This window comes from Microtus oregoni, unplaced genomic scaffold (assembly GCF_018167655.1).
Source record: "Microtus oregoni isolate MIOR12 unplaced genomic scaffold, Mior012 000006F_ref0000085, whole genome shotgun sequence".
NCBI classification, from domain to species: domain Eukaryota; kingdom Metazoa; phylum Chordata; class Mammalia; order Rodentia; family Cricetidae; genus Microtus; species Microtus oregoni.
Window position 1 is genome coordinate 49,755,429 of NW_024543065.1, and position 23,789 is coordinate 49,779,217.

The 23,789-nt window shown below is 42.0% G+C and overlaps 1 protein-coding gene across 1 annotated transcript; it reads left to right on the forward strand.

Moving 5' to 3' along the window:
• Positions 1-752: 752 nt before the first annotated feature.
• On the forward strand, positions 753-6,191 carry LOC121449478 (pregnancy-specific glycoprotein 22-like). The gene is made up of 4 exons (XM_041653938.1): positions 753-1,101; positions 2,978-3,337; positions 4,552-4,908; positions 5,908-6,191. Exons 1-4 carry the CDS (start codon positions 900-902, stop codon positions 6,189-6,191), a joined length of 1,203 nt encoding a protein of 400 aa, XP_041509872.1. The 5' UTR covers positions 753-899.
• The last annotated feature ends 17,598 nt before the right edge of the window (positions 6,192-23,789 follow it).

Here is a 23,789-nt window from a genome sequence, read left to right on the forward strand (position 1 = left end):
GAATGGATTCCTGAAGGATAAATCCTCTCCTCCACACAGGAGCTGACACATGCAACTGTAGATGTGCATGCTAGGATACATGCTTCCACACAAGCACCATTGCATGGACTGGCACATGCACACACTAAGGCAGGTCCTTTATAAATACACACATATAATACATAAGTAAATGTAAAATGTTTGAGTGAATCATTGTCATTATTGTCAAACTTAGGAACTATGTAGATAAATCCATGGGTGTAGTCCTTCCTTTGTTCTTTCCTTCTTCCTTCCTTTCTTTCTTTCCTTCCTTCCTTCCTTCTTCTTTCCTTTTCCCACTGGTGTCAGTGTCCTTTATGGAACTGAACCTTACAAAGAGAACAGGACCTCACAAAACTGTGGTTAAAGTGGACTAGAAATCAGATTGTTTGGGACATGAGGTCTTAGGTTGGCTAGAACCACAAGGGAAAGAGGAAAAGTCAGAAAGTGAAAGACACTGTAGCAGAGATCAGAGAGGCATTGCATCTTGCACCAAATACTCTTTATTTGAGGAGGGATATGGGGACAGTGTGTTGGGAGCCAGGCAGACACCTGAGAAAAAAATCCTATATACAGGAAATGATATAGTTAGAGGCTTAGAGGGAATGGAGGTCATACTGCTCACCTCTATCAAGGAGGGTTGACAAACACCTACTTATACACCTCAGCTGAGTGATGAACACACATCAGTGTTGATGTTGACTGTTTTTCTCTCTTTCTCGCTAGCCTCCCTTTTAACCTGCTGGCACCTGTCCACCACTGTCAAAATCACAATTGACTCAGTGCCACTCCAAGTGGTTGAAGGAGAAAGCGTCCTTCTACGTGTCAACAATCTGCCACAGAATCTTCGAAATTTTGCCTGGTTCAAAGGGGTGACAAATATGAACTTCAGAATTGCATTATATTCACTGACCAGTAATCTATGTGTGATGGGGCCTGAAAATAGTGGTAGAGAAGCTGTGTACAGCAACGGATCCCTGTTTCTCAAAAATGTCTCCCAGAAGGACACAGGATTTTATATACTACAAACAGTAATTAGAGGTGGAAAAATTGTATCTACAACCACATACCTCCACGTGTATGGTAAGTGATTCTCTATGAACTCTGGGCTCCAGGTGGTACTCATTTCAGTGGACACACAAAGAAACATCAAACTTATCTTGTGCCTATATTCCCTTTGTGTTGTGTCCTCATGTTGGGTTTTGAGCATTTGCAGCAGGGCACACATGATAGAGAACAATTGGAATAGGTCAGAGTCCTTCATCTAATGTCACTTTGTAGGCATTTGGATGCATGGTGAGCAACTCAGTCTAGGGTATCAGACACTGTCTAGACTCCTGGGGTTCTCATAAGGAATGTGTCCTTGAGAAAGTCCTCAAGGGACAGAAAGTGGACCTGGTTGAGAATGCAATGGGATTCTCACAGAAGAGTAAACCCCAGGAAGCCCTGGTGGGCTCAACACCAAATAGTTCAACACCAGGTAGCATGGACAAGCATTTTCCTAGGGTTACATTTTAACTTCTTGATATCAGGGAACTGTTTTTTTTTTGAATAGTTGAGGTCACCTCAACTAGTCACCAGTTGTAACCAGCTAGTCCACTGTCATGAGAGCTACCTTTATGCTAGATCCCCAGACATCTTCTCCAGAGACTCACCAGTGAGAACATAGCTCAAGAGGTGTTTATGCCATGCAATAAATATCCTGATGTGCTTATGAGACTTCCAGGAAGGTCATGGTTGCCAAGAGAAACAGAGAACACAGGTCCTCCTGACAATTGCTTGTCCTCTGGGATGCATCTCAGAGAATTCTCCCCTGGAGGCAAAAGATTAGAAGACCTGAGTTATAGAAATGTCTTCTTCACCCAAACCCCTACACTGAGACATACTTTTGCACAAATTCTCACTCGAATTTAATTTGTAAGTAAATGTCAGAAATAATGCCAATGAAAAAATTTTACACTATATAGCCAAACCAATGAATTTCTTAAATTCATGAATATACAGGTTCAAGAATATCTTTCATTCATTTATTCTCTACCAGTATATGAAATTTTCCAGGCAGCATTTTCTTTGAAAATATAAGACAAATCATAGTTTTTAAATTGCTCCATTTTGAATGAGTTTAAAGAAAAAAAAGCCAGAATGTAAAGTCAAGTGTTGACTGGAACCACAAAAGAAGCAGAACAACAACAAAAGTCAGAGCATGAAGTTGCAGGGTATGTAGGGGAAGAGGTCAAACAGGTATCGTCCCAACATAAATAAAAAGAAAATATTTATTGTACCATAAATACAAACAGTGATCTGAGGGCAATGTGCCAGGCCATGTTGACAACAGAAGAGAGAGTGCTATATAGTGGAAATGACTATTTGGGGACACTGAGAACATGGAGGTCATGTGCTAACCTCCACCAAGTAGGAAAGGGAGTCATTCACCTTGGCTGAGATGATGGAGGAAGGTCATTGGCTAATAAAGGAACTGCCTTGGGCCATTTCATTGGTTAGAGGATAGGTGGGAGGAGTAAACAGAACAGAATGCTGGGAGGAAGAGGAAGTGAGCTCAGAGTCTCGACAGCTCTCCTCTCGGGGGCAGACGCCTCAGAGAGACGCCATGCCCCGCTCCCGGGCAGACGCACGTGATGAAGCTCTGACCCAGGATGGACATAGGCTAGAATCTTCCCGGTAAGACCGGTGCTACAGTTTATTAGAAATGGGTTGATCGGGATATCAGAATTAGCCTAGAAGAGAATGGGCCAAGCAGTGTTTAAAAGAATACAGTGTCCGTGTAATTATTTCGGTGCATAAGCTAGCCAGGCAGGCGGCTGGGGTGTTGGGGACGCAGCCCGCCGCCGCCCTTATTACTTCACTGAGAAATTAACGCAGCTGTTCAGGACAAAGATATTCAACCTATCAAAATGCAAAGGTGCCTATTGGATTGATGGATTTCTCTCTTCTCTTCTAGCCTCCCTTTTCACCTGTGGGCACCCTCCACCCTCTTCCCAGCCCACTATTGAATTAGTGCCACCCCGTGTTGCTGAAGGGGCAAGTGTACTTCTACTTGTTCACAATCTTCCAGAGAATATTAAATATCTTTTCTGGTACAAAGGGGTGTTTGCGGTGAAGAGATTTGAGATTGCCAGACAGATAAGGGAACTAGATTCAAGTGTGCAGGGGCCTACACATAGTGGTAGAGAGTTATTGTTCAGCAATGGATCCCTGCTGCTCCACAACGTCATTTCGAATGACACTGGATTCTACACCCTACGGCTTCTGACTACAGATCTAAAAGCAGAAATAGCACATGTGAAACTCCAGGTGGACAGTAAGTGATTCTCTTTGATTTTTTAGTGCTGGATGAAGTTTAGACACACAGAACTGCCATGCCTGTTTCCCTTCTTCACTGTGTCTACTTGTTGGGGATTGAGAACTTAGTGCAGGGCATCTATGGTAGAGACAAATGGCCATTGATTAGACTCTGCAGTCTGACTCCTTGCAATATCAAGGAAGATATTGATGGAAAGTAATCCATCATAAGATGTCAGACTCTGTCCAGTATCTTGGGGTCCTATCCATGTATGTGAGGAAAACATGACATCCTCCAAGAGAGGTAAGCAACAGGAAGCCCTGGCCACTGTAATATGTTCCAGACTTGACTACATATGACCCAGGGGATTTTTGTGCAGGATTCAATTCTTACTTCTAAGAGCCAACAGGGAACGAGGATTTTTGACTTTCCATGCCAATCTCTGCTATATATTAGCTCCAAATTGAGAGTATCATAACTAAAATTTAACAACTGGCTCAGAGACCATGGAGAAGTGTTGATTACTGATATGGTCCTTATGCCTTTTTCAGCCTGTTCTCTTTTTTTTCACCCAAGGCTGATAGCCCAGGTGTGGAATGCCAGAAGTGAGCTGGACCCCCTGCCACTAATCTCCAAAATAACATATATTATATACTACAGGCTTGCTCACAGACCAATCTGATAATCTGATAGTGGCATTTTTAATTGAGTCTCCTACTTTCCAAAGACCTCTAGCTTGTGTCAGCTTGACATAAAGCCTGGTACCTGAGACTTTTCTATGACTTGAGTATGCTGAAAAGATCAGGCTGCTCCTGACTTCACCCAGCCCAAATCCTGTGGGATGCGGGGCAAAGTTATAAGAACTTTAGTCAGGGGTTGACTAGAGCCATAAAGCAAACTGAACTAAAGGTAGAAAATGAAATTCTATGGTCTGTAGAGTTCAAGGGAGGCATAATCTAAAATTACAGTGATCATGAGTGTGCACAGTACCTGACTGAGGACAGTGAGGTGTCAGCCATTTAGACAATGGCAGAGTCAGCTCCTTGCAGAAGAAATAACACATCAGAAGCACTGAGGGAATGGGGGTCATGATGCTGGCCACCACCTTGAAGGATAGACACACCCACAATGTATCTCAAAACTGAGTAATGGATCCATCTGTTTAGGAAAGAGGTTACCATCTTTCCACCAACCCAATGTTCTTCAATTGATGACTTTTTTTTCTCTTCCAGCCTCCAATTCTAAATGTAATCCTTCTGCCTCTGCCCGAGTAAAAATTGAAGCAGTGCCTTCGTATGCTGCAGAAGGGGAAAGCGTACTTCTCCTAGTTCATAATCTGCCAGAAGACTTTCAAATGTTTTGCTGGTATAAATCAGAATATAGATCAGACATCTTTAAAATTGCAGAATACAAGAGAGCCACAAATTCCACCATCTTGGGACTTGCCCACAGCCAAAGAGAAATGGTGTATACCAATGGATCCTTGCTTATCCACAATATCACTGAGGAAGATGCAGGACTGTACATGCTAGAAATTTTAAACAGAGACTACAAATTTGAAGACACACATGTGCAACTCCATGTGAACAGTTAAGTGACCATTTATGGCTTCTAACTGTTGATTGTGGCTATCCTACTTCATACAGTGAACTGTTAGGACTGAGATATACTTGTTCATTCATTCTCATCATTGTGTCCCCATACTAGGATTTAGACACTTACTGAAAGACATACATAGATTAGACAAACTACAGTAGATCAGAATCCCTTACCAGTCTCTTCTTGCAGAGAGAAGAATGTGTGTTGGATAACTCAGCATGAAGGATGTCAGACTCAGCCCAGACTCTTGGGACTCTTACCATGCAAATGGCCCAAGAAAGACTCTGTGGGAGTCAGGCTGGCACTGTCTCAGGAAGCCATTGTGTCTTCACAGAGGGAACCAGCAAGTCCTAACTCCAAAGCTGTGTCCCTGGTTCTTAATTTAATTTCCTATTATTGTTGATAGGGAACAAGTGTTTCCTAACTGTCCAAGTCCCACATATTGTGGGACCAACTGTGCACTGACATGGGAGCTGCAGTTAGGCAGATCACCTTGGCATTTCCTCTTCTGAGTCCAAATATACCCGTTACCAGACCATTAGCATATTATTCTGATGGGTTTATGAGACTTCCCAGGAAGATCAATGTCCCAAATGGTAGAAACAGATGAAACAGTTACTCCATACTCCTTATTCTTAGAGGTTCCACCGAGGGAATTCTCTTCTGCAAATAAATATTAACAGATTCTGTTGATTTGAGAGGCTCCCCCACTACAAGGTCAGGTTGCTGTCCTTAGCCAAGCTCAAATCATAGGCAAAACAGTAAACATTTTCAACATGTTGTATTATAGGGAAACTGAGACACAGAAAACTCAGGAATTGAATCAGAGTTTTCCTGGCCATGGGTGGCAGATACAAAGCACAAGACAAATCTACGGCCTAAGTACAACTTCTTTCCTCATGAGGCTTTATTAAGTGTGGCGTATAGAGGGGTAGTCGAGTTCTCCGAAGAACTACTATCATAAGGTTTCCTTCTCTGTTTCTTTGTAGAGCCTGTGACACAGCCCATCATTCGAGTCATCAACACCACAGTCACAGTACAGACCTCTGTGGTCTTCACTTGCTTCTCAGCCGACCCTGGAATCTCCATTCACTGGATCTTTAATAACCAGAGTCTGCAACTCACAGAGAGGATGAAGCTTTCCCCAACAAAGTGCCAACTCAGAATAGATCCTGTTAGCGAGGAGGATGCTGGAAAATATCAGTGTGAGGTCTCCAACCAAGTCAGTTCAAAAACCAGTTTCCCAGTCACGCTGGATGTGATGGATAAGTGACCTCTCCTCTCATCCTACAGTACAATGCCAGTGTCTCTTTATTAATGGGGGCACAAAACAGAGGAAAGTTAAGAAGTAAAAATTGTCAGCTATCACTCAGATACAACCATTATGGTGACTTACATCATCTATAATCCTGAAATAAATGTGCACATGGAAAAGCCAGGATTTAAAGTGAGACTCGGCTTCCAAAGGAAAATAAAAACATCAATGCAGTAAATGCTATAATTTATTTTAAAATGAAAGTAAGGAACACATCATACAACAGGAATCATACGGGATGTTTATTGGAAAAGGGGCAGAAAAAGGGACAGAGAAGGAGGCAGACAAGGGGGCAAAAAGGGGACAAAATGTGGGCAGAAATTTGTCCCTAGGGACAAGAGTGCCAGAAGAAAAAGAGACAGGAGGTGGGAAAGGTCTGCCTTTTATAATGGTACATGATGAATATGGACAGTGGGCGTTCTAAGCGGCTTCAGTTGAGCACATATCCTGTCAGGACCCTAAGGGCAGGCCAGGGTAGATGCCTGAATACTAACATTCCTCCATTTTGTTTATTATAAAAAAGTAAGGAGTTATAAAGGGGTAGCAGATGGGGTAGGGATGAAGACATTGTGTTCTCAAGACTGTTTCATGACAACCTGGACCGGTTTGGGAGACCTGAGAAATTTGGGTTGCTGGCCATGTCCTGGGTTATCTGGCTGTTTCACTTCACTGTCCAGGTTCTATGGAACTTTCAGGTGCCATTTGACCTGGCAAAATGCTCTCAGAGGTGTATCCAAATTGACTCCCTAGAGCACAAGAAGAAATTTGAGTTTACAAAAAGAGATAAGTTATAGACACATTAGAAAGCAACCAAAGAGAATATAGTGGCAGAGTATAGTGTTTAGTACTCTGACAGAGTTGGACTATAGATTATCAGAATTCTATCGATTAATGTCAAGATTGTGAATAGCAACATAGTGAGAGAGAGAAATCTAGAACATGTTTCATTTATACATCTCAAATCACTTTATCCCTATCAGCCCTTAAGCTTTCCTATTTTCATATAAACAAACCTCAAAGCACTTGTTCCTTTCCCATCAACACACAGTATCACCTTACCACCCTCTTTCTATCCAATTTACCAGATGCAGGTGGTTGATTACTGATGGCAGTCAATAGTAAAAAATGTAACAGTACCAATTTGTACCAAATTGTTAAGACTGTCTCCTGATAATTCAAGGAAGAGTTAAATGGGAAGGATCACCAGGACCAAATGGAAACAGGAAAAAAGGGGCCTGTGAGCAGGGACTGAAGAAGCACAGAGGCCAGCATTGCCCTTGACAAGTCAAGGGGGCCTCTGCTCAAACGCCCAACACTGGGAAAAGGACACTCATGGGGGACCAGAAAATCCATTATAGAATATATATCTTGTTTATCAAATACTTTATGTATCAAACATATGTCACCACTTATTTAAATTCTCTAGAAATTTGGGGTTGAACATTTGGTAAAGACATAGGTGTACTTAGGTGTAAATCTCTAAGTCGGCTTTTGTTAATCTTGATAGATTTATAACCTTCAATAATCTTTATAGATAACTTTATAACCTTCAATTTTATCACCATATAGAGTATATTCTAAACTAGAGTTGAATCACATATAATTTTACATTTCTATCATAGTACAATCCAAAATATTTGAGGCTTGTAGTTTACGGAAGTAGACCTAGATTTCCAGGCAAAAATTGGGATCTTGGGGGTGGGGTGGGGTGGGGGCAAGGGGAAATGGGGGCATGGGGAGAGAAAAGTGAGGAGGGGAGGATGGGGAGACCCTGGGGGAATGGGATGGAGAAGGGTGGATATGGGAGCAGGGAAAAAGCTATCTTAATTAAGGGAGCCATTTTAGGGTTGGCAAGAGACTTGACTCTAGAGGGGTTCCCAGGTATCCATGGAGATATCCCCAGCTAGTTCCTTGGGCAGCAGAGGAGAGGGAGCCTGAAATGGCCCTTTCCTATAGCCATATTGATGAATATCTTGCATATCACCATAGAAGCTTCATCTGGCGATGGATGAAGATAGAGACAGAGACCCACACTGGAGCAATGGACTGAGCTCCCAAGGTCCAAATGAGGAACAGAAGGAGGGAGAACATGAGCAAGGAAGTCAAGACAGTGTGGGGGGCACCCACCCACTGAGACAGTGGGGCTGATCTATTGGGAGCTCACCAAGGCCAGCTGGACTGGGACTGAAAATGCATGGGATTAAACTGGACTCTCTGAATATGGTGGATAATGAGGGCTGCTGAGAGCCAAGGACAATGGCACTGGGTTTTGATCCTACTGTATGTACTGGCTTTGAGGGAGCCTAGTCTGTTTGGATGTGCACCTTCCTGGACCTGGATGGGGAGGGGGCTAGGACTTCCCACAGGGCAGGGAACCCTGACTGCTCTTTGGACTGGAGAGGGAAGGGGAGGAGAATGGGGGGAGGGGGGAAATGAGAGGTGGGGAGGAGGCGGAAATTTTTAATAATAAAAAAATAAAAATAAGTAAAAGGAAATAAAATGAACAGAGAGCTCATTAGGATTAAGAAATGTACTCCTTAACCTTAGTTAAAGATGACTGCCAGCCATGTAGCTGCTTACATCATGAAAAGGTCACTAGACAAGATGGAAGAGAGCCATGTGGTTGCTGATTAAAATATGTTTTTCTAAACATTAGTTCCATGTACATTTAGAGAGGGAGAGAAGACAGACATAAGCATGTCTTGGAGGAAAGAAAAAGAAAGTGGAGAATTATTTCTCTATTCCCCAACTGCCTGGTCTGAAATATATTGAAGCCAGTCTTACATCCAGGGGAAAGGTCAGAGACAGATAGCCCTGCTAGAGATTCAAATGATGGTATTGAATGGAAGGAAAAGAAGAGATCTTTTTCTTCCATTCAATACCATTCAAAAAAGGAAACATCAGAAAGCAGATTTGTTGCAGGTGGAAGAAAGCAAATCTGTTGCAGGTGGAGCAGGTGGGTAGGATCCTAATATGAAGTGGGCACATTTGGTAGGCTCTGCCAGGGTAAGCAAATATGTCACACATAACAGAGTTAGTGCAAGAGATTTATTGCGAGGGGGAGAGCGAAAGAGTGAAAGGTTGCATCAGAGTGGGAACTTGAGAGAGGCAAGCAGACAAGAAAAAGAGAAGCAAGAAGAGAAGAGGAGGTAAGAGAGAAAATTAGAGACAAAGAAATGTCTAAAAGGCAAGAGATGAAGCAAAGAGAATGAACTCTGCCTGGCAGGTACTTTTAAAGGGTGCACATACTGCAGAGCTGATGGTTGCTTGGGACCTGGTGACATACAACTGCTTAGGACAACAGAGGTGGTTTGCTGCTGTGCAAATTAACATCATAATTCTTTAATAAAAGAAGCAGATTTAGATATAGAAGACCTCGGGTTTTTTTTTGTCTATTTGAGAACTTAATAGGCTTCATAGCTAGTGAGAGATGGGTAGAAGAACAGGAAGAAAGAACAGAGAGAATGCTTTGAGTGAAGATAGGAGAAAGCTTGAGAACAGGATACCTTCTACCATCTATCAGATTGTTGGCAGAATGTTGCAAAAGTCCTGTAAAATATCAGGATATAGGGTGCCAGGAAGTGGTCATTTAGATCAATATCTAAGGGCCAGAACTGACTGCAAAAGTGGACTAATTTAGAAAATACTAAGCATAAAAGTGTGAGGTTTTCTAAGAGGCATCCCAGTGGGGAGCTTGGAGGCGTAGATGATGATTTAGTTCCCATGAGTGAGGAGACAAAGATACAAGGGTTTGCAATTCTTGCCATCCTAGGAATTCAGAGACGATCTGTTGAGGAGGCACAGGCTGCTCTGTGAGTTGTAACACACAGGCACGGGTCAAGGCTCTAAGCCCTAAACATGTGGCTCTGAGCCTGAAGAAATGTGGATTGCCTGGAACCAAGACTAACTGTGGTTGATAGACATGAACTGGTAAGTTTTATAATAGCCAGCAGTCAAAGTGTGCTAGGGCCTAGACACGTGGCAGAGAGACCATGTATACCAATGTATCTCTAATGTTTCAGAACACCATCCAGAAGGACATGGGATCTTTTGCCCGACAAATCTGAAATGCTGAGGTTGAAACTGAAAAAAAAAATGTGTATTGTATCTACAAGTGCTCATTAAAGTCCGAGGTTCTTTTTGACATCTAAAAGCTAGGTGGGGGTGTCTCTACTTTGCAAAAAGATGATGATCATGTATGGACTTTGCCTAATTCCTGTCAATATTTTGTAACCACATTAGGTTTGAGCTTTTAGTGCATTTATACGTTGCCAGTGTAGACAAATTAAAATATTAGAATCTTTTGTCTGAACTAAACCTACTGAGAGAAGGATGTATGGTGGGGTAACTCAGGCAAAGAATAAGAACAAGGTCATATTGTGTGGACCTCAGCATAAATGTAGCCCTAAAAAAGTTCTCTGGTACTGGAATAGGTTCTGACTGAATGGAATACATAATCTTATTGGTGGGGGGGACCACCAGGAAGCCCTTGCTCCAGATCATTGTCCCAGACTCCTAACTCCAGGTGACCTGAGGGGAATCTGACCTGTTAGAAGATAACAGAGAAGAACAATTTATCACATGTCTGAATCTCCTAGCTTATAGAACCACCCAGCGCACTGTCATGAGACACACAGTTAGGCTAGGTTGCATGGGCCTCACTCCTTATGAGTTACAATGAGAGCACAGCTGTGCAGGTGCCTATGTCATTATCCAACTATTCTGATGGGCTTATGAGACTCACAGGAATGTCAGGGTCCCTAAAGGAAGGAATAGAGAGCCTGACTCTTCAATGTTCTCAGTGACATTTGATCCAGGAAATGAAAAAATGGACAATTAGATTTTACTGTATTATTAAGTCAACTGCCTCTGGAAAATTTCTGCAGAATTTCTGAACTTCACAACTCACTTACTGGACAAGAAATCACATATTTTCTGGTGTGATACTGTCACTTCTCCTGGAAGGTAAAGGACAGAGCTTCGCTTTATCCCTCCTAATAGATCCTGCATCTAACACAGGGTTCTTTATGCTCAGAGAGTCATTGATTCCAAACATTTGTAGCATCCACAAGAAATAGAGCATGGCATCTCAGTTCCTCTTGGGTTCATGACCCAAAGCACCCACATGGACACCTAGGTTGGACATGGCATCCTTTGATATCCCCAAGAAAACTAGCCTTGTGTCAGAAATAGGGTGAGGGTCCATTATGTTTGGAGTAGAATTGGGTTGCATACAGTAATGGAGAAATAGAGGGTATCTTGCACTTGATTTTAGTGAGTACATGAGGGTATAGTTTAGTCTTTTATGTGTGTATGCTGATAGTGATGGAATCCTGGGCCTTATGTTTGGTAGATAAGCACCCTACCACTAAGCTATGCCATGATCTGTGGTTGGAATCTATTTAATTTTGGTTGTAACACAGCCCAGAGGGATACTGTGGCCTTTGATCAGTGACTTCCCCTTTCCTCTGTTGAAATCAGAAGTGATTATTTTGTTTTCACCATGTGGCCTTGATGCTCCATCAATAATACCTAAGACTCTTATTTCCATTGAAGAACAACCTCTGCCTCTCTTGTCGTAAAGTTGCTCACCCATCTGTATACTCCTGATGAACTTATAAATGGGGACGTCAAGGGTCCTTATGAAAACACTTTTTCTGAGCATCATTATTAAAAGTAAATACATACCTTCCTTTTCCTGAGAGTCACCCTTCCTTTTCCTCCACACCCCACTACCAACCAGCTCTTGAACAAGCCAAAATTGAGTGTCATTACACAGGAACTGGGGAGAATGTACATCAAATCTGTCAGGATCACATAACTCTGTTATTCAATAACTCTAACAATAGCCTCAGTAGGATCACAGATGAGAAAACTATATTTCTTTCTGAATGGATATACACTAAGCTTTGGGGTTGAGGCTTTTAGTTTTCTGGAAAGACACAGAAGATGATTTCTAGCCTGTGTGAATCCAATCAAATATCAGTTTTTCCCTGAGCCTTCAGATCTGACTCTGAGTCATTTCTTTCTGCCTCTCTGATTTCTCCCAGGTCTGGCTTATGTTGTGTGGATATCATAAACATCTCAGGAAGTGTCTGGGACATCCCCAGGGAAAGTAGGAAGCTTAAAGTCAAACAGATTTTTTTTTCACCAAGCCATGTCTTCATGTTATCCCTTTTCCTTTTATGACATCCATGACCTAGACATAACATTCAGAGTTTTGAAATGTGCTCATAAACAGCTAGCCCAAATGATGGATGAAAGTGTACCATAAGTGGGTGACAAAAAGCAGCTCAGAGCTCTGCTTCTTGGTCTGTTCCTGTCTCATGTAGAGACTGACTCACCTCTGATGACACTGTAGTTGGAAGGGGAAGTGAAGTTGCCTGTAATACCTGTACTCAGTCAGAATAGAACATGTAATTAATTTCACTACTCTTCTTGGGGGTGAAAAATGTCACTGATTGACACCAAAGAATCTCCTGGTTGAGGATCAGGGAAACGGGAAAGTGAACCTTAGATGTTGGCGGGGTGTCTGTTCCTACCCGATGCCTGCAATCTTTAAGTCCCAAAGAAATCACACAGAGGACTACATTAGTTATAAACTGATTAACCCATTAGCTCAGTATTCTTATTAACTCTTATAACTTATACTAGCACATTATTCTTGTCTATGTTAGCCACATGGCTCAGTACCTTTTTTAGCCAGGTAGTTACATCTTGCTTCTTCTGTGGATGGATCAGGACTGCAGAGGAATGGACTTCCTCCTTCCCAGAATTCTCCTGTTCTCATCAACCCACCTCTATTTCCTGTCTGTTTGTCCCACCTATACTTCCTGACTGGATACTGAATAATCAGCATTTATTTAAGATATAATTGACAGAATATAGAAAATTGTCCCACACCACTTAGAGTAGAATGCCTTTGAGCGGAGTCCTGGCTTTGTAGGTCCAGTTGTGTGAGACTGTGGACAAGAGCATATGTGATGATCATTAACAACAGTGATGGACACACTCTTAGAGAATAAGGAGGTCTTTTCTAGTTAGCATTTACTCTCAAACTGACACAGATGTAGGATTAAAAGAGACTCAGTTGACTCAGTGTCTTTTTCATGTCACTCTGAAGAAATATGGCCAAGACTGTCTTGATTCACACACACAAACACACACACACACACACACACACACAGAGAGAGAGAGAGAGAGAGAGAGAGAGAGAGAGAGAGACAGAGACAGAGACAGAGACAGAGACAGAGAAGAGACAGAAGTAAAGAGATCACCATAAATGATCCTACAAGCAGCTTTTCTCCTTAGTTCCTGTCTCCAGTTTCTGTCTTGAGTGTCTACCTTGACTTCCTTCAATGATGAATTTAACCTAAAAGAGAAAGTACGAGGATTTCCTTTGAAATTTTGTAAATACATGGCTCAGTCTATGGATACCCTACCCTAGATGTAATCTACTTCTGCGTATGGACTAGGAGTTCCAAGAAAATATCCAATTCTCCTTAGACTCATCCACTAGGGACTGGGTGGAATCGGGAAATTTGAAGAGCCACAGTGAACAACAAAATTGTCCTCACAATGCACCTGTGTACAGGCATCAGGTCAGCTTACAGCATTTAAGCTTAGTCACCATTTCTACTATAGCTTCAACAAATGCTTCAGGTCTAATGATCTGCAAGGTGTGACATCTAGACTCATAAACAACATTCACAAAATTATTTCCATGTATCGTAATTTCCATGTGGGCTTAACTTGCAACTAGGCTTTCATTTCCACTCCAAAGTCCCAGAGGTCACTTCCATAAGCCTTCTCTGGCCTGATGACTGCATCTTGGGTCTCTGATCATATTATCCTGCCAGAAGGGCCTGTGTAATCCCATGTCCTGTCATTTCCCATGTGATAAAGACAGATTTCCCAGAATATAATTCCCTAGGCAGAAGACAGGTATTTCAGAGGAATAAGGGAGGATGTAGGCAGAGCTGAAGTACATATTAACCAAAGCAGGAAGTGGGAGTAGCTATTCAAGACCCTCCATATGATAATGAAGCTCATAGGGACACACAGGGGACCTCCTCCCACGTATTCAGAGTATGAAACTTCTGATACAATAGCTCATGGACTTCTGCCCCTAACTGATGAAATGAGTGGTGATGACTGAGTTCCATTTCATAGACATCAGTAAGCAAGTCCCTTTCTACCCCTTATAGAGATTTCTGTCATATTTCTGCTAGAAGTAAGTTCTGCCTTTCCAGAGCAGACGTAGATAACTAGACACTTACCTGGGTTTCTATGCCAAAAAGTCAAATAGAGGGGCTGGAGAGATGGCTCAGCGGTTAAGAGCATTGCCTGCTCTTCCAAAGGTCCTGAGTTCAATTCCCAGCAACCACATAGTGGCTCACAACCATCTGTAATGAGGTCTGGTGCCCTCTTCTGCCCTTCAGGCATACACACAGACAGAATATTGTATATATAATAAATCAATAAATATTTAAAAAAAAACAAAAAGACAAATAGAAAGGAAGGGAAGGGGGTTCTCCCTCTTTGGTGTTGACAGACCCAAGGTCAAGGACACAAAGAGGTCATCCCTAGAGTGTTGTTCTGTTATAGCATAAGACTTATCAACTTTATTCCTCACTGTGCAGCCTGAAGGACTGAGACATAAAGAAAGAAAATGGGAGAAGGGTAGGTGATAGAAGAGAGAGGGGAATGAGCTGTTGTGTCTTCTTCAAAGAGGGAAGTTTCAGTCTATAGTTGTGAACCAGACACAGAAGAAGCAAAATGTGACCATCTCGCTGAATAAGGTACAGAGCCATGTGGCTAACATAGACAAGAATAATGGGCTAATATAAGTTATTTGAGTTAATAAGAAGCCTGAGCTAATGGGCCAATCAGTTTTATAATTAATGTTGACCTCTGTGTGTTTCTTTGGGACAGAATGACTTCAGGATCAGGTGGGACAGAAACCTCAGTCAACAAATGGTGCCCAATGTGGGTCAACTACATCCACATAAAGCCTAAGAAAGCTTGGAAAGTAATTCTAGACAAAAAATAGCATTAAGCACAGCTTATTGATAGTAGCATTTTCTCAGTTGGGCTCTGTTTGCTAGAGGCAAATACATTTCATTTTAGAGAGGCTTCCTTACTCAGGTTTAGCTGCAAAACTTTGCAGCAGATTTAAGAGGCTCTGCTACAAAACACTTAAATTGTGTTTATAAATAGCCTACAGCATGCTTTTTGGAAGCTAAACAAGGGATATTAGATTCATAGTTCTTGGTTTTTTAAAAAAGGGGAAAGAAGTACTGTGGGACAATGGTCTTTCATCTTGTCACTTGTATTGTTTTTAATAAAACAGCAATTTGTCTAGTAGCCAGGCAAAAAGTAAAGGCAGGGCAATGAGAATTCTGGGAAGAGGGAAGTTTCAGTCTACAGTTGTGACCCAGACACAGAGGAAGCAAGATGTGACTGCCTATCTGAATAAGGTGCTGAGCCATGTGGCTAACATAGACAAGAATAATGGGCTAATATAAGTTATAAGAGTTAATAAGAAGCCTGAGCTAATGGGCCAATCAGTTTTATAATTAATGTAGACCTCTGTGTGTTTCTTTGGTACTGAATGATTGTAGGACCAGGTGAGACAAAAACCTCAGTCAACACAAACTGCATTGGGCCAGTGAGATAACTTAAATGATGTCGGTACTTGATGTCAGTCCTAATGACCTAGATTCAACCCCCATATCCCACAAACTAGGAGAAGAGAACTAAATAACAAAAGTTGTCCTGTGACCTACACATAGATACTGTGGCATGTCCCCCCTCATATCACACACACACACACACACACACACACACACACACACACACATCATTAGTATGCACATGTGATCTCCCAGAAGGAGTAAATAAACATAAAAATCAAATTGGGGTTTAAAATCTATAATTTGTTTGGAATCTGAGAATTTGTTTAGCTTCTCTCACTCAAACTAATTCATGGAGATACAGTGACCTGAAGTGTGCCTTCACTTGTTCATTCATTCATTTATCCACTGAGTCCTTTTTAGGCACTGGACTTTCTGAAAATATTAAACTGGGCCCTGGCAACAAATTCCTAGTAGTGGATTGAAAGACACATGAACAAGGACATCAAGAAGGTACTACAAAGATGTTGTATAGGGAGCAGCGGGCTACATTCCTGGCGCCTGGTCGCCCGCACGGCTAGCTTTACCCGAAATAATTACACAGAAACTGTATTCTTTTAAACACTGCCTGGCCCATTAGTTCCAGCCTCTTATTGGCTAGCTCTTACATATTGATCTAACTCATTTCTAATATTCTGTGTAGCACCACAAGCTGGCTTACCAGGAAAGATCCTAACCTGCATCTGTCTGGAGCGGGAGAATCATGGCGACTCTCTGACTCAGCTTCTTTCTCCCAGCATCCTGTTCTGTTTACTCTGCCTACCTAATTTTCTGTCCCATTAAAGGGCTAAGGCAGTCTCTTTATTTAACCAATGAAATTAACACAAAACAGAAGACTCTCCCCCATCACAAAGGTACTAATGAAAAATAAGTCAGAGTGTGAAGACCCAGGTTCTGCCAAGAAGAGACCATCAGAGGCACATTCCTTGATGTTCACTGGTTGTGAACAGGGATCTGAGGGTGGTGAAGGGTGAGTCATGTAGACAGATGAGGAGAAAGTTTTATATAGAGGAAATCACGAGTTCAATGGCACTGAGTGCATGGAGGTTATGTTTCTGGGTTTGAACAAGTAGAATAGGCATACTGTCTCACACACCAAGGATGGGTGATGGACATACCTGCTCAAGACTGAGAAACCCATTTTTCCACCAAATACAAGGATTCATTATTGATATGTTTGTTTCTATTTCCTTCTAGCCCAAATTTTAGGCTTCAAGAAGTATACTACCCCTTCCCAACCCACAATTGAGTTGGTGCCACCCATGGTTACTGAAAAAAAAAACAATGTTCTTTTACTGGATCATAATCTGCCAGAGAAGCTTCTAAGGTTTGCTTCGCCCCAAAGGGGTACTTCCTCTCAGCCAATTAAATATAGCAAACCATGCAATTCTCATTAATTCAAGTATGCTGGTACGTGTATATTTTGGCAAAACAACAATATATACCGATAGATCTCTGCTATTCCAGAATGTCACTCAGAAAGACACAGGAATTTGTACCCTACAAACCATAACTGCAGATTTGAGATCAGAATGGGCCATTATGCACCTCCAAGTAAACAGTAAGTGATGCTTTGTAACCCCTTGTCAAAGTGGAATGTGTTCTACTTTATAGACAGAGGGCAGCAAGGTCTAGCCTGTGCCTATTTCCTCTCTGCACTGTGGCTTCTTATTTGTGTTTGGGTATTTAGTGCAAGACACACAAATTGTACTACATCAGAAGCCTTTGTCACCCTCAGTTCAGTCTCTCTGGGCTCTTGCCATGTGCGTAACCCTGAGAAAGATGTCATGGGACTTAAGCAAGAAGAAAATGAGAAGAGCGTGAAATCCTGGTAGAGTGGTGAGTACCATGGTACCATGGCTCCAGAGTGGATTCCAGGTAACGCCAGGGAGTTTTGTGATATTATTTGAATTTGACTACCTACAAGAGCTAACTGTAAGCAATGCTTTATTATGTCTCCAACTCCTATAGCATTTGCAACTAGCCAGTAGCTGTCGTGAAAACCATGATTAGGCTAAGTAACATGAAACCTGCCTGTCTCTTTTTCCTGAGACTCAGAATGAACAGCATAGCTGGACAGGTGCCTAGGCCACCAGTTATAAGTCCTTTTGGGCTTATGACTTCAGAGAAAGATCAGGGTTCCCAATAGGAGGAATAGAGATCATCTTGGCAACTGGTTGCCTGGGTCTAGCCCAGAGAACTTTCTTCTGCAGGCAAATAGTAGCAGGCAACACTGATTATTAACAGATCCTCAGGCCTAAACAAAGTCATTTCTAATATTTGTTTCACTTATAGTTATGGCAAGGATAATTTACCTTGTGTCCTATTGTAGAGAAAGCAAGAAATAACAAAGACAGTGGTTGAATGAAGGTTACACAACCCATGGGTGTCAGATCAGAAGCACAATATGTCTTTGTATAGCCACAGCCCCAACTTCTCCAATTCATGAGGACTCACAGGTGTCTGTTGGGGCACAGCATATCTGTGGGTAAAGACAATTTTATCTTAGGTATCAGCAGCTCACAGGGACAGTCTAGTACAGGCATCAAAAGCAAATGAATAATAAGTTTTTACTATGTAAGGAAGCCTCAACCAAATTCTGGACTTCCCCCATCCACTTCTACTGCCCACTAGCTCTGAAATTCAGATCATAGGTTTTCTGGAATGGTGGGTTCACAATTCATGGAGGGTAAAGAGAAGACTTTGTCATGTCCCTCCATGAAGATCCTGCAAGTCATGGGGTCTATGTATAGCTTACTCTTAATACTTTCATAGTGAAGGAAGAAAGGAATGAGTGAGTGATGGAGGTGGGTCTTGTATCTTATCTGTTGCTCTCATTGGTTAACTAATAAAGAAAACTGCTTGGCCTGATAGGGCAGAAAATTAGGTAAGCAGAGTAGACAGAACAGAATGCTGGGAGAAAGAAGCCAAGTCAGGCAGTCGCCATGATTCTCCCACTCCAGACAGGCGCAGGTTAATATCTTTCCTGGTAAGCCAGCTGTGGTGCTACACAGAATATTAGAAATGGGTTAGATAAATATGTAAGAGCTAGCCAATAAGAGGCTGGAACTAATGGGCCAAGCAGTGTTTAAAAGAATACAGTTTCCGTGTAATTATTTCTGGTAAAGCTAGCCATATGGGCGGCTGGGTGCTGGGGATGCAGCCCTGCCACTCTCCTTACAAGTCACAAATGAGTGGGAGGGTTTATGAATGAATGGTTTTATGAACAGATTGGGGGCGGATGGATGGGTATCTAGGAACCCCTTCCAGATATTAGAAGCTACATGTAAAGTCTTACTATATCTGACTTTGACTATGTGCTATATATCCTGGAGTTGAGACCCTTGTTTCATGTCCCCCTTCTCTTAAGCCACTTGAAATACAAAGACACAGAGGATCCTAGAGATGCTGGTATGTGCAGGCATTCTCACAGTGACACTCCTCAAGCAGTCATTCAGAGTTTCTTGGAGTTTTGGAAGTCATTTAAGCCCCACTGTCACTGTCATTCACATTTCTGCTATGACAGTTCCTTCTGTCACTTATGCTCTTTACCTTCATTCAGGTAGGTCTGCCTCCATATTGCTCAGATCACTGCTTCTACAACTTTTCCGTATGAATGGCTGTGTTTCCTGGATCCTTCTCACTCAAACCTGGACATAGGGATTCACTTGAAAGCCATAGTGAAGGGTACAGAAATTCAATGAAACAGCCACTCCTTTGAGGCTTATAATATGACAACACTCTACACACACACACACACACACACACACACACACACACACAGTGAAGGATTCTTTTTGTGTCCCTGCTAGAGCTCTGGCCTGCTGCAGTGTTGACATGTAGAATAAGCCAAGAGATAGGAAGAAATACATCCTGCAACTCCATATTGACTTGCCAGGGCTTAGAGGTAGAAGAACAAGACTGCCAGTCATAAAGTGTTGTGTCTTTCTTCCATTTCACTTTTGATGTCATCTTCCTCCCTGTGTGCCACATGATCCTCCTGTGTCTTATGGATCTTCCTAAGGGAGAGGTGACATAGTTGGTGCTAATAGGCTTCATCTCATATTCTCACACTACCACAAGATGGCTCCTGTGACCCAGTGACACAATCCAAAGCTTCAGCAGTTAGATTGCTCAATATGAAAATATTTTATACAACTTTCCTTGTGTTTTTTGAGGTCCAAAGAAAAGGGAAAGTACCTCTCATATAGGGCTGGCCTGATTGCTCTGTGACTCACTGTTCATAGAAACTGGAGCACAGATGTCTTGTAAATATACTTTACCTGTGACATTTGACACTGCTGCAAATTGGGGATTGCTTCTCTTTTCGCACAGTAGAGAAACCACATACTCACCCTCAGATCAGTGCTGTACCCAACAGGATTTATAGGTCTTTGTTTATAGAGTTGCTAGGTTCAAATCAAGTTTTAACTTCTACAGTTAATCAAAATGGTACCCTGTAACACCCAAAGCTTTGTCTGAGGCCTTTCTGTGATCTAGAGAAATATTCCTTGAAGGCACTAATCTTAGATCTTGGATTTTTGCCTAGAATAGCTGGTTTGAAAGAATTGAGGACAGTTTAAAGAGCCATTATTGTCTCTCAACCCATCAGATTATTAAACAATAGGCTACCCTCCAAAATGGGAATCTTTCCAGCAATCTCATGCTGGGAGAAGGATGAGACCCCAACCAAAGGGGACCTTCTCTCTGGAAAGATATTCCTCTTTACAGGACCACTCTGCAGAATGTTAGTCTAAAGCCCAGGCAATGATGGATCAGTGGTAAGCAGGGCCACAGCTTTGTTTTCTCTTTAATGATTTACCTTATGTCAGGATCTAAAAGTCAAGCTTTAGAATTCAATGACCATCTGAGGTAGTAAAATATTTACTTTGAAGAACTGAAGATGGAATTGGAGAATTTTTATTGTTTTGTTTGCCATCCTTCCCAAATTATTCATTCTAAATAAATTTCTTTCTGTTTACCAGTATTTCTTTGGGACTTTTAATGGACTTATTGAAGCTGAGTGGCTGAATCCAGTTGGGTATCCCAGCAAATTCAATAACAACATGGAGAAAGTAACTGACACAAATTCCTACTGTTAGAAACAGACATTTCTCTAAGGCTCCATAATGCACCAGTGTCCTCTACTGTGAAGTCACTGCCCAGGGTTCTTGAATTCTGCAGTGCTGATGTGTGGTTAAGCCAATTATGCTTTATGCATGTCTTTCTGAAAATGAATATTTGTTCTTGACTGAATGTTCATACTTTTTTATCTGGCCCTCCAAGCCCCGATAATGCTCTCCTATGCATGATGAATGACCCACTTTATCCATAAAGCTTCCACAGAATTTTAGATTTATCCTGTTAAGGACTGGTCTCAACAAAATCACCTCTTTCCAGGGTAGGGGCATGGGAAAGTAAAGACAGAAACCACAAGACAGTTTCAGGTGGGACTTTCAGGGATTCTTCAGATCCTGAAAAACACCAGCGTTTATTTTTCCACAGCATTTATATCAACTGGGGGAGAAGGCAACAAAGGCTTCATTAACATGATAACATGAGACTTCCCATCATCAGCATTCTGTTGCCTAGGTAGCAGGATGACTCAAGTCACACATACTCATATACACTTGGTCATATGGGCAGAAAACAGCCTCTCTCCAGGTGACCTCATAGTTACAATGGAAGTAGCAGAAGTACACTGTCATATCCTAACCACCTGTCAGGATTGTACTGAGCTTTCTTAACTTCAAAAAGGGGCCAGACAGCCACCTCCTAAGCTAGAAGCTGTGAATAAGCTTGTTTTTCCCCAAACTCTCTGGCCATCAGATAAGGTGGGAAATGGGCCTGCATTTCTCAGATCCCACATTATCCAAATGCTAATTTTCTGTAGCATGTGAATTTTAATTCACATTTCTAACTTTTTTTGATTTATACCCTCTTATCCTGTACTCAGTTCCTTAATTAAATGCCTTTTTGTGTTTTGTTGTAATTAATGTGTTAATTTGTGTTCCCTTTGATTTCTTTGAATATTCTTACAAGCATTTCTGTAGTCTTTTTATTTCTTGAGACAGGGTCTCTCTGCATACCTCTGGATGTCCTGGAATTCCCTAAATAGTTCAGTCTAGAGTTGAAATTGCATAGATCTGCCTGCTTCTCCTTTTCCTGTGCTGGGATTAAAGACATTTGCAACCATGCCCAGCTCCCCTTGATATCTTTGTGCAGAATTTTTATCTATTTCCTTGTCATTGGAAGCCATTGTTGTAAGATAGGTGATATGGAGAGGAGTCATTATCTTGGTTTTTATGTTCTGTGTGATTTGGGGTCAGCTTGTTGGTTAAATTTTTCCCATTTTTTTTATTAAAAGTTTGATATCAGTGTACAATTAAATGAGATCCTATCTATCTCAATTTCCCTTTGATATAGCCACAAATCATATCAGTAGCACTGATATCACAGGGAAAGTAGAACCAGCCTGAGGAACAACAACACTGTATGCACCACCAACCTTCCTGGCTTCTTGACTTAGAGGCCACCATGAAATGAGTTTTGATTGTGTCCCCATGCACCCTTCACACTGCTTCCACCTCCCCTGTGCTCAAGGTTTCCACCCTGACTTGCCAAAGTCTGCAGGGAACATGGGCAGCAGTGGGATACATGACAGTTGAACCTCAGCTCCTCTCCAGCCTGGATCACTGTTGACACCCAGGTCTGGTAGGCTCCATCTCCACTAGGAAGAGAGTTTCTGGGCCCCAAATGTGGGCTGAGGAACAGGTTTCCCATCACAAAGTAAGGTCAGGGTGATATTACAAAGACCCAGATTAAGAGCAGAGCAATTCAGAGTGTGCCACCCTACTGCAGAACTTTGGTGGGTCATAGTCACCTCTTAGGGACCTGGGGAAAGTCAAGGCAGAGACCAGAGAGGGTGAAGACTCTGAAGTCCTTGTCTGGCAAGACTCCAAGGGCAGAAACAATGCAGGTATTAAGTGTCACCCTGTAGACAATTGCCTCCAGCCTCCTCTTTCTGAGAGTCAGGACACCTGTAGTCACTTGACTTTGTTAGATCCATTGGTCCTTGACAGTCTGTGGGTGTGAGCCCCCACTTTCCTGAAGAACTTGAGAAGAAATGAAAATATCCCTGTCAGAGGCCAGCCAGTGATGTAGAAGAATTTGTAGACACTCCTGGGACAAAGAGCTGCCCTAGTCTACAGAGGCTGGTCACTTGATGTCAGTGAAATGTAGTATTTTATTCAATAGAAGAAAGAAAATCCGGTTCTGATGTACAATTAATAAAAACACAGGGTCAGAAACTGGGGTTCAACCTGAAGATCCAAAAAGTAAAACAGCCAGCCACTGTCTCTTACCTCAACCTCATTTTGAAAGGCCTCAGTCTGAAAATGATGATCCTGCCTCTGGGAATCTCAGAGTGTGACTGTGTGTTGAAAGCCAGTTCCTCCCATTTTATAATCCTTGCTATGGACGGCATTAAAGACATGTACCACTGTCATTTAAGGCATGCCCTTCCCAGTTTCTATGGTAGCTAGTGTGGCTACTGGAATTAAATTAAAGGTGTGTTATCATAACCAAGCCTTTAAGGCTGACCAGTGGGACTGTTTTACTCTCAGATCTTTATTTATTAAAGTACATTTGGAATGTCTCTACACAATTCTACATGCTTTAAGACACAAAGAGGGACAATCAATCCTAGGACAGAGAATTGACTTGGATCCTGATTACTGAATGTTCTAACTTTTTACTCTTGAAAACCCCTAGCTTTGATGGAGGAAGGTCATTGGCTAATAAAGGAACTGCCTTGGCCCATTTTATTGGTTGAAAGATAGGTGGGAGGAGTAGGCAGGAC

Coding starts and splice junctions, on each gene's coding strand:
- LOC121449478 (XM_041653938.1), top strand. CDS start 900: ATGAACTTCAGAATTGCATTATATTCACTGACCAGTAATCTATGTGTG. Junction 1,102..2,977: donor CACATACCTCCACGTGTATG/GTAAGTGATTCT, acceptor CTTCTCTTCTAG/CCTCCCTTTTCACCTGTGGG. Junction 4,909..5,907: donor TGTGCAACTCCATGTGAACA/GTTAAGTGACCA, acceptor GTTTCTTTGTAG/AGCCTGTGACACAGCCCATC.